Source organism: Vidua macroura, chromosome Z (assembly GCF_024509145.1).
Source record: "Vidua macroura isolate BioBank_ID:100142 chromosome Z, ASM2450914v1, whole genome shotgun sequence".
Classification (NCBI taxonomy): domain Eukaryota; kingdom Metazoa; phylum Chordata; class Aves; order Passeriformes; family Viduidae; genus Vidua; species Vidua macroura.
Genome location: NC_071611.1, coordinates 47,707,301 through 47,721,152, shown reverse-complemented (window position 1 = coordinate 47,721,152; position 13,852 = coordinate 47,707,301). Strand labels below are relative to the sequence as shown.

General features: G+C 47.4%; 1 protein-coding gene and 1 long non-coding RNA gene across 2 annotated transcripts; one reads left to right on the top strand and one right to left on the bottom strand.

Annotated features, from left to right (window-relative positions):
* Positions 1 to 899: 899 nt before the first annotated feature.
* Positions 900 to 1,744, bottom strand: LOC128821765 (uncharacterized). The gene is made up of 2 exons (XR_008441225.1): positions 1,666 to 1,744; positions 900 to 1,153 (listed from the first exon to the last, which is right to left on the bottom strand). It is a non-coding gene; the product is annotated as an uncharacterized LOC128821765 (long non-coding RNA).
* Positions 1,745 to 2,316: 572 nt separating this feature from the next.
* On the top strand, positions 2,317 to 9,302 carry XPA (XPA, DNA damage recognition and repair factor). Its single transcript, XM_054003057.1, has 6 exons — positions 2,317 to 2,578; positions 2,947 to 3,075; positions 5,142 to 5,247; positions 6,832 to 6,997; positions 7,615 to 7,732; positions 9,074 to 9,302. The coding sequence occupies exons 1-6, from the start codon at positions 2,407 to 2,409 to the stop codon at positions 9,220 to 9,222; spliced, it is 840 nt and encodes a 279-aa protein (XP_053859032.1). The 5' UTR covers positions 2,317 to 2,406; the 3' UTR covers positions 9,223 to 9,302.
* Positions 9,303 to 13,852: the final 4,550 nt, after the last annotated feature.

Below are 13,852 nucleotides of genomic sequence, written 5' to 3'. Positions count from 1 at the left end.
ATATACAACTCTTAGTTTTATTACCTTCTCTTGGCGATGAAAATTAGGAGTATTGTATTTGATTCATTCTGGTCAGAAGCAGAGCTGGGAAGAATATTCTGCTTTGATTGCCCTGTCAGACTGCTTCTGAGAAAAAGCCAAACATCTCTAGTACATACTTCTAAAACAGTTTTACTTCATAATTAACACTTGCATAGATAGTTGCAGACCACAGCCAATTTTATTTGAACGCCTTGCCTCTGAATTTGCTTTTGTTTATGTATTCTGATTTCCTTTTAATCCTAATTCCAGTTTGGTTGCGTAACGATAATGTCCTTTTGCCCTTAAAACCCTTACACAGGATCTCAAATTTGGCTTTGCTTTAAGGCAGTTTTGGTTTATGAATGATACAGAACTATTGTTACCCCACAAGCACAACTCAGTTCACTCCTCCCTAAATGTCTGCTCCTACAAAACAAGGAAGAAGAGACACCAGAATAGCATAAGGAATCCAAACCTACGTGTGTTTGCTTTTCAAGCAAACATTTCCATTTCCAAGGCATCTAGTAAACACTTTTCCTCTATCTTTTTTAATTTCACTTGTTTCTACTGTGTTTATTACTCTGTTTGGAACTCCACTGTCAGTAAGTCAGTCCAAACAAAGGAGTAATGAGGTTGGAGAAATGTATGCTCATACTGTATAATTGCATAAGCTGCTTCCTGTACGCTGGGGTTACGATTTGCATTTTCATCTATTAAATACCTTGTATTCTAGATCCTTCTCTCTGACTGTAAAAAGTATTTGGACATCTCCACTGTGGCACTCTTCCAACTTTATACAAACACTGGAAAGCAATCTCGCTGAAAGCAGACGGTTTAGTATGACTTGGTTATTAATTTTTAAGGAAGAGGTTCTGTGATCTGTGACAAGAGAAGTATTTTAATTGACGGGAGGAGCTACCTACCACTCATGCAAGTATTAGAACCACTTAAAATGTCTTCATCTGCATTTCTGTACATATGTGTATCTGTGTATATATATATGGAGATAGATATATATAAATATATATGGAGATATATATAAATTTCCCAGAAGCAGGATGTTCTTTTCTCAGCGTTCATAGCACACTCTGCTGGCTGTTGTCGAAAGTTAATGCCAAGCGAGGACGACAAGCTAGAAAGAAATAAAATATTTTAGGACACAGGAGAAACACAATCCATACAGGTAATTACTGCCGGCATTTGAACGGAGAGGCACAAGGGACATATTCTGGGATCAGCAAGGAAGGGTTGGCAGGAAACTAGTTTAGTTTCACGGAAGAAAGCAAGCTTTTCTTTTTTTTTTGGGGGGGGGGCTGTGTATGGGGGGGAGGGAAGGAAGGCTTCTCCCTGTGCTGAGGTCATCCCGTTTCAGCATGGAGGTAGGGAGCACGCATCTGTGCCGGTGCCTCCATTTCCGTTCCCTCAAGGACAGGGCAGGGAGTGCCTGACGGGCGGGCGAGGATCACTGGCTGCTCGGCGTTAAGTGGCTTTATATAAAAGTGGCTTAGAGCCACATTAGCATGACAAAGCCATTTGCGCGTCCCTCGTCAGTAAGGGAGGCTGCGGCCTCCATTTATCCTCCCTTGCATGGAACACGCGAAACCATTAAGGGCAGGACGGGGATTTTGTTAGGAAAGCGCTTACTGCCCGTGCCGAGCGAGGCTGGCACCACGACGGGCTGCGCACAGTAGGAGCAAGGAGTGCGGAGAGTGCTCCAGCAGTTTTCAGAGCAGAAAACGTGGCCGGGGCCGTTTCCGGCCGAGAACCAGCCTCGCGCAGGGCTGCGGCGGGGCCGGGCCGGGCGGACAAAAGGGGCATTGCTGGGTGACGCTGCTGAGGAATTCCTGCCGGGCAGGGCAAGATTTATGGCTTTTTTTTTTTTTTTTTTTTCCACGGGGCCGCTCGGGCCCTAGGCGGGGGACGGTGCGGAAAGCGCAGGGTCATCGTCGGCTCCCCTCCCCCAGTCCGTCCCCTCCCCGGTCCCGCGGTCCCGGTCCCGGTCCCGGCACAGCCGCCCCCCCGGGCCGAAACCGGCCCCCACCCCGGCCCGCGCGCGCCCCCCCGTCCCCCACCCCCCGCGCGCCACGCAGGCCGCGGGCCCCGCCCCGCCGCCAGGCCGCGCGCCCCCCCCTTCCCCTCCCCCCCTCGCGCGCCCTCCCGGCGCGCCCCGCGCGGCGGCGGAGGGGCGGGGTCCCCGCCCTGGCGGCTCGCGAGGAGGGGCGGGGCGGTAGCTGCGCGCCTGCGCGGGCGGCCTCGCCCCTTCTGTGGCCACCCCCGCCCCCCGCCCTGCGCAGGCGCAGTGCGGCGGCGGCTCGGCGAGGGGAAGGGCGAGAGCGGCTGCCGGAGCGGGGGGGACCACGGGGCTCCGTCGCTCCCGCCGCCGCCATGGCGGGTGCGGCCCCGGCCCACGAGCAAGACCACGAGCAGAAGGTTTCGGCAGCGGCGGGCGAGCGGCCGCACCTCTCAGCGGCGGCGCTGGTGAAGATCGAGCGGAACCGGCAGCGGGCGCTGGCACTGCGGCAGGCACGGCTGGCGGCCCGGCCCTACCCTGCCGCAGGTCGGATGGCGGCGACGGCGGAACGGGCGAGTCCCCGCGCCCTTTTTTCTTTTTTTTTAGGGGGGAGGTTTCGAGAGGGGAAAGATGTGGGGAAAGAGGGGCGCCGCCGGCCGTGGGGCGGTGGGGGCGGCGGAGGGGGGGGTGCGGTAGGGTGGCTGGAACGGGGTGGGGGTTGGGGGGAGAATCCGCCGCGGCGCGCGAGGAGCCCCCCTCCCCCCACATGTGTGGGGGAGGGGGGGGCTCTCGCACGCGCGCGCTCTCTGCGCGGCCCCCCGCCTCGCGCGCGCGGCGCGGTGGGGGCGGCCGCGCGCGCCCCCTGCTGGCGGCGGCGCTTTAACGCAGCGCCCGCCTCGTTTGTGCTCCCGCAGGCGGCGGCGCGCGGGCGCGGGCCCTCCCCAAGGTCGTGGACACGGGAGGGGGATTCTTCCTGGAGGAGGAGGAGAAGAACGAGGAGAAGGAAGAGTGCGCCGCCGGCGAGAAGATCGTGCACCCGCCCGGTAATTAAGAAAAAAAACCTATAGAGAGCAGCGGGGGTTCAGCGGGGAGGCGGTGGGAGGAGGCGGCGCCGCGTGCGCGGGGCCGGCAGGGGAGGGCAGGAAGGCGCGGGGGCGACAGTGAGCCGGCTCCGGCCGCGCCAGCGGGGCGGGATGGATGGGCGCCTTTTTTTTTTTTTTCCCGGGCTTTTTTTACTCTCCTTTCTTACCCTATTTTTCTTTCTTTTTTTCCTTTTTCTCTCTTTTTTTTTTTTCTTTGTTTAATTGTTGCCACCCCCTTTTCCTCCTTCATACGTTTTTCTGGATGTGCTCGATTAGTGGCGCGTCCGATTCTTTTCAGCATTAAATCGGCTATAGCAAATGCGCGGCAATTAAAAATGAAGAATTTTAAGCTGCGGAAGTGGGACACAGCCAGTGCCCTTGGGTATAGCGCATTTTAATTTTTTTTTTCTCCCTATAAACGTTATTTTCATTATTTCTTTCGGGGAATTTAAATTTTAAGACCGACATGAGGGTAAATTTTCGCGGTTTCGTCGGTTGTGGGAATTTTGGGATATATGTGGTTTGTGCCAAGACCGGAGCGCTGCTGCAGTGCCAGCTTTTGTCGTTATAAAACGTGCTGGCGCCAAGTTACTGATCGTTCGGTGGAGGATTTCAGCACATTGCCTTGCGATATTCTCCCCCCCCAAAAAAAGCAAATGGAGAAGTAAGGGTCCCAGAATAGATCGACTTTCTTCTCTGGGATTGTCTTTGTCTTGCTTTGTTCTGCGTGAATCAGCTGCGGGGCTGTTGGTGCAGTGTATCTCTTTGTTAGAAATGAGCACCAGATTTGATTAACAGTGTAAACAATTAGCAGCCCTACTTCTTTTGATGGGCTAATGTTTAACAATAAATTAAAGTAGATCTGGGATGCCTTTACACTGGGCGTATTTTTTGCTGTGTAATTCATAACGTCATTGTCTTAATAAAATGTCTTCGTGTTCGGGAGCACTGCCTTAAATGATGGAATGTGATGTAAGAGTATGAAATGACTGTGAAGTATTGAGCATCCGGCTGTCGCTAGTAGGACTGAATTTACATTAAATGTCGTCTTTGCTGGATCGGATCTGCTATAAATGCAAACGCAATTAAAATATATGGTGCTGCATGTTAACCATTAATCTTCTGCTTCAGGTGTTCCTGAAATTTCACAGCACTGCCTTGCTTTCAGATTTCAAAACTGTATAGAAATGTTAATTTTCTGATAGAATTCCAATGTTACCGTTCAAGGAATGTTCCATATAGCTGTTGTTCCCCAAATCGGTGTTTCTTGGTGTCCTATGGAACATAAAAGCAGATGGTGATGACGCTGGAGGTGATCCACCCATTGAGGATGCGGCCAGAAGCAGTGGCTGGCGCTGACATGAGTCTGGGCTTGGAGCAGTGCTGAGAGGGCTTGGGGAGAGGATTGTAGTGGAGCTCCATCCCCATTCCACTCCTAGCAGCTCTCTGGCCATCCACCTCCGTTTCTGCCAGCTGGAACGGACAAGAACCTTGCCAACTGCCCCAGGCTTCCACTGAGCTCGTTTAGGGAGAGGCAGGTGTGGCTGAGCTAAGGAGAAAACTGGAGCAGAGCTGAGAACACTATGATGCCAGCGCAGCTCCTGTAGTTTCCTGCTCTAGCCACCCTCTTCAAACGGAATCCTTCTCTGCTTCCTCCTGCTTCTGCCTGCATGTCCTCTATAAATCAGGGCATATTTTGGGAGGGTCAGAACAGAGGAAGTGGAAGGAGAAGATTTGAAGCTCTTTACAGGAGGAATGTGGAGAATTTTTTTAACAATGGCTAAGTTAAATATACATTTAAATGTTGAAGTACTTAATGCTGAACTTGAAGAGAAAATATTCCAACAGACATGGAATTGTGTGGTAACAGATTTGAATTTGTACTGTATTGTTCTGAAAAGCTTCGATAGAGTGAAACTAGTTTGTAATGTTCTTATGTGAATTCTAGTAAAATTGCCTGTAATACCAAATTCTAGATGCTTGTTTTTATCATTGTAGTACCTTTAAAAAATATTTCTTCCCATTAGCACCCGTACTAGAATTTGACTATCTCATCTGTGGAGACTGTGGCAAAGAATTCATGGACTCCTACCTTATGCAGCACTTTGATTGGGCAACATGTGATAATTGCAGGTATTACAAATAATCAGAAGAGAGAAACACTATTTTACATAAAGATTGCTGTCTATAGTTCAATGAGTTACAGTCATTTAAAGAGACTGTCAGCAGAGAGACATATTTCAGTAACTTTGAAAAAATGTAAATGAAAGTTGACTGATACCCTGTGCAAGTTCCATTATGGAATTGAATCACAGATTGTCTCATAAGCCTGCCTTAGGATAGGGGACATAAGTGGATTTTCATACAACATTATGGAAATAGGATGTCATGAGAGCAGTTGGTGTGTTTGTCAGTGTGAAAATTTATGTCTGGCTGCAGACTAGAGCCATTTGAAAACATGATGCAACACAACCGCTCTCTGAAATGGAGCAGGGGTTAGGAGAGTGTGGTCCTGGTGTTTTAACTCAAATGAAGCTGGTACTTTGGTCAGCATGGGTGTGCTGGAAGCACAGCAGCCAAAGGGCAGAGCCCCCATGGGAGGTTACTGGTTGGCCTGCAAGCAGGAGTTTGACCTTGAGAGGAGAGCAAGCTCTTATCTTTTAACCCAGAAAACACTCCAAAAGCCATCAAGATAACAAAGGCAACGAAACCAACTGCAGCAACCAGCTGCCTGTGTGTGTAGGAATGAATTGGGTGAATGAAAAAAAATAACCAGGAGTTTGTTCTGGGGGCCTACCCATTTACAGCAGGGAGTGGTTAGGGGTGTGCACGTGGTGTAGGCAATTCGCAGTCATATTGGAAGCAAAGTTCTGTTTCAGAAGTTACAGCGGGTAGGAAAAGCATGTTACGGACAGGACATGGAGTCTTTGGAATCTTGGGTCTAAGCTCTTGTAGCTGATAGCTGGAGTGTCCTTGGTGCATTAGCTGTAACTCTGAGCTTTGAATTCTAGTAAAGCTACATTTACAGCAGTACTTCCTTGATGGCTGTTGTTAGCACTTAGTGTTTGGCAGATAGTTTGGCTCAAGTGATTCAAGTTGTACTTCAGTCAGGATTGTGCAAATGTAATTTTTTCCCTTAACTCACAAATGCTGCTGTGGTTACAGAGTTTTTAATTATCTATCTGGTAAAGGCTGCAGAGCCTTTATTTTATGGTTTTTCTGCCTACTATCTTGCATTATAGAAAGAAGTGGTCTGTGTTGCTAATCAGATTCTGAGATCTAGAAATATATGGAGTGTGTATATTCTCAGGTGATCTGACCTGTCTCACATTACACATTCTTTCTGCCTTGACCATGTGAGACTCATACTTCGGTCCTCTTGGATTGCATCTGAATTAGGTGAATACCTGAAATTATTCATATTCATTTTAAGTTTCAAGAATTTCTTGTAAGAAAATAGAAGAAAAGCCTTTCTAGAAGAGCAGGCTTCTCAGTCTGTGTTTGCTGAAATGGGGGAAATTTTTAAACACTTAATTTCAGTAAATCTAGTCTGGAGTTTAGCTAGGCTGTTGGAATCCAAAGTTATTTGCATGCATAAAAAACTGAGGGTGTTAGGGCTACCTGTATTTCAGGAATTTTAGAAGGGATGGGGACTTAGATGTTAATAACCTGTGGTTTTAGGGTGTAGCTTTCTCATCATTATTTTACATCTTGCAGAGATGTTGAAGATAAACATAAGCTTATTACAAGGACAGAAGCAAAAGAAGACTATCTGCTTAAAGACTGTGACTTAGACAAGAGAGAACCAGTGCTCAGATTCATTGTGAAGAAAAACCCTCATAATTCACGATGGGGTGAAATGAAACTTTATTTAAAACTACAGGTATAGAAACTTAATCTGTTTCAGACCTTTTTTTACCTTCATACAGCTTTGGTTGTCACTTGATGCCTGAATGGTTTTGTCAAAGCTAAGTGCGTTATGTGTAGCTTGTTGTAGTTAAGTTGTTGCAGTCCAAGTTGTGAAAATGGCTGGTTTTGAGAGCATTTTAAAGATGTTAATTGAGCAGAACTTTAGTGGGTTGTACAATTACAAGTCACAAAGCACATGGCCCTTCAGTTTTACTCTGAAGTGCATGGGGCAGCTGTAGCTGTGTTCACAGCTTTGCCTGCAGAGGTGGCAGGAAAGGCAAGTGGATTTCCCAGGGCTCTTGTCATTTCTTGTTTGATGCTTCTTGGGAATCATACTGCTGTAGTAAAATATGGGCAAAATTGGAGCTGGGTTTAAATTTTCCTAAGTTGCATCCAGCTGATACTAATAACCAGTGTTGCCTCTTCTTGTGGAAGGAGTGCAGTCTTCTGAGTCAACAGCAGAGACAGGTGGGAGGTAGCGGAAGATTGGTTAGTTTATGTGTGTATAGGGAAAAATTAAATTTGTAAGTTAGAATAGTTCACTTTTATCATTTCAGGGAGGAAAAAAAGGCATTTATGTCCATCCTGTAGGTAATCAAGCGTTCACTTGAAGTCTGGGGTAGCGAAGAAGCATTACAAGAAGCAAAGGTGCTCCGGCGTGATAGCAGAGAGAAGATGAAACAGAAGAAGTTTGACAAGAAAGTTAAAGGTAAAACATTAAAATTACATCAGTACCTAAAGGGAAGTACAGTTCTGTTTAAACCTCTGCATCTGAATAAATTACTAAGAAAATATTCAATGTGGTAAAATGGAGGTTTTCAAGACGGAGGGTGAGCCTGGAGCAGTCTAGTGTGACCTCATAGCTGACTATTTTGGGCAGTGTTGAACTGCAGGACTTGAGGTCCCTTCCAGCTTGAATTCCCCTGTTGTCCTCTGGACATGATGTGACAGAAATCAATTAGAATGGTTAATTATAATGCTCTTAAAATTTTTGGGTATGACCCAGAATGTGCCATGGGTTACTTTTGACTTGTGTAAGACAGGGATTTGTGTGGCAGTGGGTTATACTTCTGTGATAACCTTCAGTTGGAATGACTGTAATGAAAACGGGTTTTCCTGTTGTTCACAGTATTCTTAGAGGTTGTCTTTACTGCAAATTGCTCTATGGGTTTTTCCTCTGATAAATTAGTATTTAGAGGAGTATTTGACGGGTGGGAACCTTTTGTACCACCTATAGCATCCATGCTTTGCTTGGGGGTAGTGTTTACAAGGGCAGAAAGCTCAAGCTGGCTGTACTAGGGTTGTCTGCAGGAGGCAGAACTTGGGACTGCACAAATAACCCCTGTCTGGGCCATTGATGCTGTGCGCACAGAAGGACTGGCAGCAGACTGTAGCCAAGATGCCAGAGTTCAGTGCAAGTACAGGCCTTAACGTGACAAAGTTTGCAGCCTGAATGGCTTGGCTCAAAATGTGACCACATTTTGCTGTTCAGTATTCTTGCCACCTGCTTGCAACATCCGGATAGTATCTTGGGCCCTGCTGCCAGCTTGTGTGCTAGAGAACCTGCAGATTTCACTGCAGATGCTGCAGAGGCAACTCATATTATTGGGCATAAAGCTTAGAGAATGCCAAGTCATTTGGGAGGCTTACTGTGACCTGAATGAAAATTACTCTTTCTTGGCCATGTAAAATAAATGAGGTGTTCTATAAAAACATTTCCTTTACATTCCACTGACCCCTTTTGGATGCCTTTGAATGGTTTTGTGTGAAAAGGCAGCAAGCAATACATCCTTAGTCTAGATGGAAAAGCTTTGCCTATGAGTTCCCGTGACAGTGTAGTTCTTGGCCTTTAAAATATGCAAACAAGGTGAGGACTGCAAGGCAAGTCAGAGCTTGTTCTTGCAAGAGCAGATTCTTTCCCAGGCCTTGTGGAAGACAGGCAGCAAGCATATTGTTATCTGTAGGCCTCAGGAAGCTGGTTAGCTTGAGTTTCATTGAACACTATTTAAGATTTATTAAAATCTTAGAATTTTCTTGTATTTTTTACCAGAACTACGCCGTGCCGTGAGGAGTAGCTTGTGGAAGAAAGAAGCCAGTATCCACGAACATGAATATGGACCAGAAGAAAATATTGATGAAGATACATATAAAAAGACATGCACTGTATGTGGCCATGAATTAACTTATGAGAAGATGTAGTGTTAACCTATTTTTAAATTTTACTTTGTTTTTAACAGTATTTTGTATTAAAGTCAAATAAATGCTAATTATGAACAAGCTGTTGCCAAATTCTATGAAGCATTATATTTTTCAGTTGCAAGAAGCTCTGTGAAGAACACTAGGCTTTGGCCTTTAAGCTAGATCTGAGGGTAGAATATAGCAACAGTTCAACAACTGGTATCTTCTTGGTCAAAAGATAAGTTTGTATCATTGTACTTGATTCACTGAAAAATCAAGGTGAACTTCCCAGAGCTTTTCTGCATCCATCGGGAGGAAGGCTCCTTATTTTCTCCTAACTGTTGTCTGGTTTTCAGTTACCAGTTACCTGGTCATGGGCAGGCAGAGGGCTGATAGAGCACCATTTCTGGTGGTGGGAGGCCATATAATGAGGCAGGTTCTCCTTTCACTCAGATACACAACTCCGTAAAGGAGAATTCTCTTTTAAAAGGAAAGCTGCCTGCTTCCTTGAGAGGTTCTGACATATCTCTACTGTATTTTTCAGGATAGATCCTTAGGTGTATTCTCTACATCTTTTTTTTCTTTATTTTTCTTGCCAACTTTTGAAGCAGAATCCAAGGCAAGGGTCAAGACCTGTCCTTGGGGCAAGAGTGAAGTGGTATTCCATGGCAGAGCTCTTTTAAATGCACTTGAATGATGTTTGCTTTCAGTAGAGTGAATTTACTTAAAAGTTTAAATTTTAAATTCTCATTCTTGCAGCTGTTGGAGAATGCATGTGGCAATTATTGAAGTGAAGGAACATGTTTGAAATAAAGGATCATGTGTGGTTCTACATTTATGTACCATTGTAAATATGGCAGATTCCAGGGAAGTTTCTGGAGACTTCCTTTCTGAGCCTTGGACACTGTAGCTGTGCAGAACTGAAATTTTCAGTAGGAAAACTATGACATATTTGCCAGTATGGAAATGTGGTGTGATGACTCCCATGGCTGGAGTGCTGCAATGATGGTCATAAGCTCTTCAGAAGGGACAGGCGGGCAGTGAGGTGGCTCTGTACATTAGGGAGAGTTTTGACTGTACAGAGCTCAAGGGCAGTGATTATAAGGTTGGGTGCCAGTGGGTAAAGATCAGGGAAAGGCCAACGAAGCAGACATCCCAGGGGGAGTCTGTTACAGACCACCCAGACAGGATAAAGGGGCAAATGAAATGTTCTATAAGAAGCTGACTGGTGTTTCACAACCACTAGCCCTTGTTCTGGTGGGAGATTTTAATTTGTGCGATGTCTGCTGAAAACATCAGCAGGGGAGAGGTGGCAGTCTAGGAGGTTTCCTGGAGTGTTCAGAAGACAAAGGACAGCTGGCAAGTGAGCTGTTGCAGTAGCTAGGAGGGGTGTAACCCAGTTCAGGAAGTTACCCTGTAGTGCCTCACACCATACACAGGGGTGGGTGGCACAAGGGGGTCCTTTCTAGTCAGAGTAACACCAGGTTTCATGAGGTGGGCATTGGCATGTGAATTGATCATCTTTCCTGCGCACCATATTAATATCAGTATTGATAGTGTTCACTTCTTACCTCACTGCTATTTCCAGTAAATTGTTCTTATCTCAATCCTTGATTTGTACCTTTTGTGCCTCTAATTCTCATCTACTTCCTACTGGGATGAGTTGAGCAAGTTGTGCATGGTTTGGAGTGTTTCAGTAGAAATGCTAAATTGGGGAACACCATTCCTAATCTACAACATGAGCATATCAGGGGCAGTGGCCTCGTAGATCTGCTGTTTGTGAACAGAGAAGGGCTGGTGTAGAGATGTGGTTGGAGGCTGTCTTGGGCATAGTGACCATGAAATTATAGAGTTTTCAACCCTTGGTAAGTAAGGAACAGGGTCAACAAAACCTCTGCCTTGGCTTTCTGGAGGGTGGGCCTATTCAGAACACTGGTTCAGAGAGTCCCTTGGAAAACAGTCCTTAATAACAAAGGGGTCCCATGAAGACTGGCCATGCTTTAAAGAGGAAATCTTGAAAGGCAGAGGAGCAGACTGTCCCTATGTGTCGGATGATGAGCTACCGTGGAGGAAGACCAGCCTGGTCTTCCTGTTCCTCCTGGCTGAACAGGATGCTTCTGCTGTTACTCAGGGAAAAGAGGTTATGACCCTTAAAGAAGGGACAGACAACTCAAGAAGGGTACAAGGATGATGGTAGGTCATGTAGTGAGAAAATTATAAAGGTGAAAGCTCAGCTGGAACTTAATCTGGCCACCACTGTGAAATATAAAGTGTTTTTATAAATACTTTAACAAAAGGAGGGTCTAGGAGAATCTCCATTGGTTACTGGATGTGTGGGAGGCCATTGCTATTAAGGACAAGGAAAAGGTTGAGGTACTTGGGTTCTTTGCCTCAGCCTTTAACAGAAAGACCAGTTATCCTCAGAGCAGCCAGACCCTGAGCTGGTCTGGCTCAGGGATAGGGAGCAGCACTGACCTCCTGTAATCCAGGAGGAAGTAGTTAGTGACCTGTTAGTTAGTGACCCATTAGACCCAAGTCCATGGGCCCAGATGGGATTCACCCAAGGGCACTGAGGGAGCTGGCAGGAGAGCTCCCTAAGCTGCTCTGCATTGTTTGCATCAGTCCTGGAAAACCAGGGAGGTCTGGGTTGAGTGGGTTAGTCAGTGTGATGCCCTTCTACAAGAACGGATGGAAGGAGGATCCAGGGATCTACAGGCCTGTCAGCCTCTGTAGTGGAATGGAATAGATCATCTTGAGTGTGATCACACAGCATATGCAGGAAAACCAGGGGATTGGGCCCAGCCAACACAGTTTTGGGAAAGGCAGGTCTTGCCTGACCAACCTGATGTCCTTTTATGACCAGGTGATCTCCCCAGAGGGTGAGGGAAAGGCTGTGGATGTTGTCTACCTAGAGCTGAGCAAAGCCTTTGACACCATCTCCCACAGCACACTCCTGGAAAAGCTGGCAGCCCACGGCTTGGACAGGAGTGCTCTTTGCTGGGTTAGAATCTGGCTGTACAGTCAGGCCCAGAGAATGGAGGTGAATGGTGTCACATCCAGCCGGGGGCTGGTCACTAGTGGTGTTCCTCAGGAATTAGTATTTGGCCCAATCCTGTTTAAAATCTTTATTGAAGATCTGTGTGAGATCGACTGTACTCTCAGCATAATTCATTGATGACAGCAACCTGTGGGAATGTTGACCTGCTGGAGGGCAGGAAGGCTCTGCAGAGGGATCTGGACAGGCTGGATCAATGGGCCAAGGGCAAAGGAGTGAGGTTCAATAAGGCCAAGTGTCAGGTCCTGCCCCTGGGTTGCAACAACCCTTTGCAGGCTGGGGTGGGGTGGCTGTGAAGAGGCCCAGTGGAAAAGAGCCTACAGGTGCTGGCCAGCATCCATCTGGGAGTGTGCCCAGGTGTCCAAGAAGGCCAATGGTATCCTGGCCTGTATCAGCAATAGTGTGACCAGCCTGGCACTGGTGATGCCACACCTTGAGATTTGTGTCCTGTTCGGGGCTCCAATTCAGGAAGAACATTGAGGTGCTGGAGTGTGCCCAGAGATGATAGAGCTGGTGAAGAGCCCGGGAGCAGCTGAGGGAACAGGGCTTGCTCAGCCTGGAGAAAAGGAGGCTCAGGGGAGACCTTCTGCTGTCTACAACTCTCTGAAAGGGGGCTGTAGCCAGGTGGGGGTCAGTCTCTCCTCCCAGGCAACCAGTGACAGGACAAGAGGATTATGTGGCCTCAAGCTGCACCAGGGGAGGCTTAGGTCAGATATCAGGAACATTTCTTTACAGGAGTGACTGGATATTGGAATAGGCTTCCCAGGGAGGTGGTGGAGTCACCATGCCTGGAAGTGTTCAAGGAAAGACTGGACGCTGCCATGCAATGGTCTAGCTGACATGGTGATGTTGGGTAAGTTAGATTTGATGACCTCAGAGGTCTTTTCCAACCTAACTCTGTGGTCTTGTTAGAGGAGACAAGGTGCTTGGGAAGGGCACATGATGCTTCCAATAATAGGTCATCACTTCTTCAATGTCCTCCTCTGCAACTATGTGTAACCTGCCGGCCCACCAAGTAGAGAAGGATTTAAGGCCTTGCAAGACCTAAGAACGTGGCATGGGGACTTGGCTAGAGGAGGGAGGGAGGTCCCAGCAGGGCTTTTGGAGGTAGTTCTCCTTGTCATGGTTTCACAACTCAATGCTGTCTTGGGTTCTTAAACTCCTCTCCAAGGCAGATGGGGGTGGGTGGTCACTGACTACTGCCCTTCTGTGGGCATGCTGGAGCATCCACCCCACCCCACAGCAAGCACCAGCCCACACCCTCCTGACCTCCTGCAGCAGCACTTCCCCTTCCCAGAGGACAAGAGGTGGCCATGGAGAGGAAGAATTTATACATCAGCAGCTCCTTGCACCTAGTAGCACATATGCTTGCCTCTCATGGCTGCAGGTAGGGGAGCGTGTTAGACCAGCTATAGTTCAAGGAAGTGAAGGCTTGTGTGTTAAGTCAAGGTACCAGCACTGGGAAACCAAACTGCCAGGGTACCAGTGCTGGGAAACAAAAGTGCTTCACAGCCCTTTGCATTTAACACCAGCATAACTCAGCATGACTACTTTGCTTCAGTGTCCCCCAAAGAGATTGGACAAACACTCTCAGCA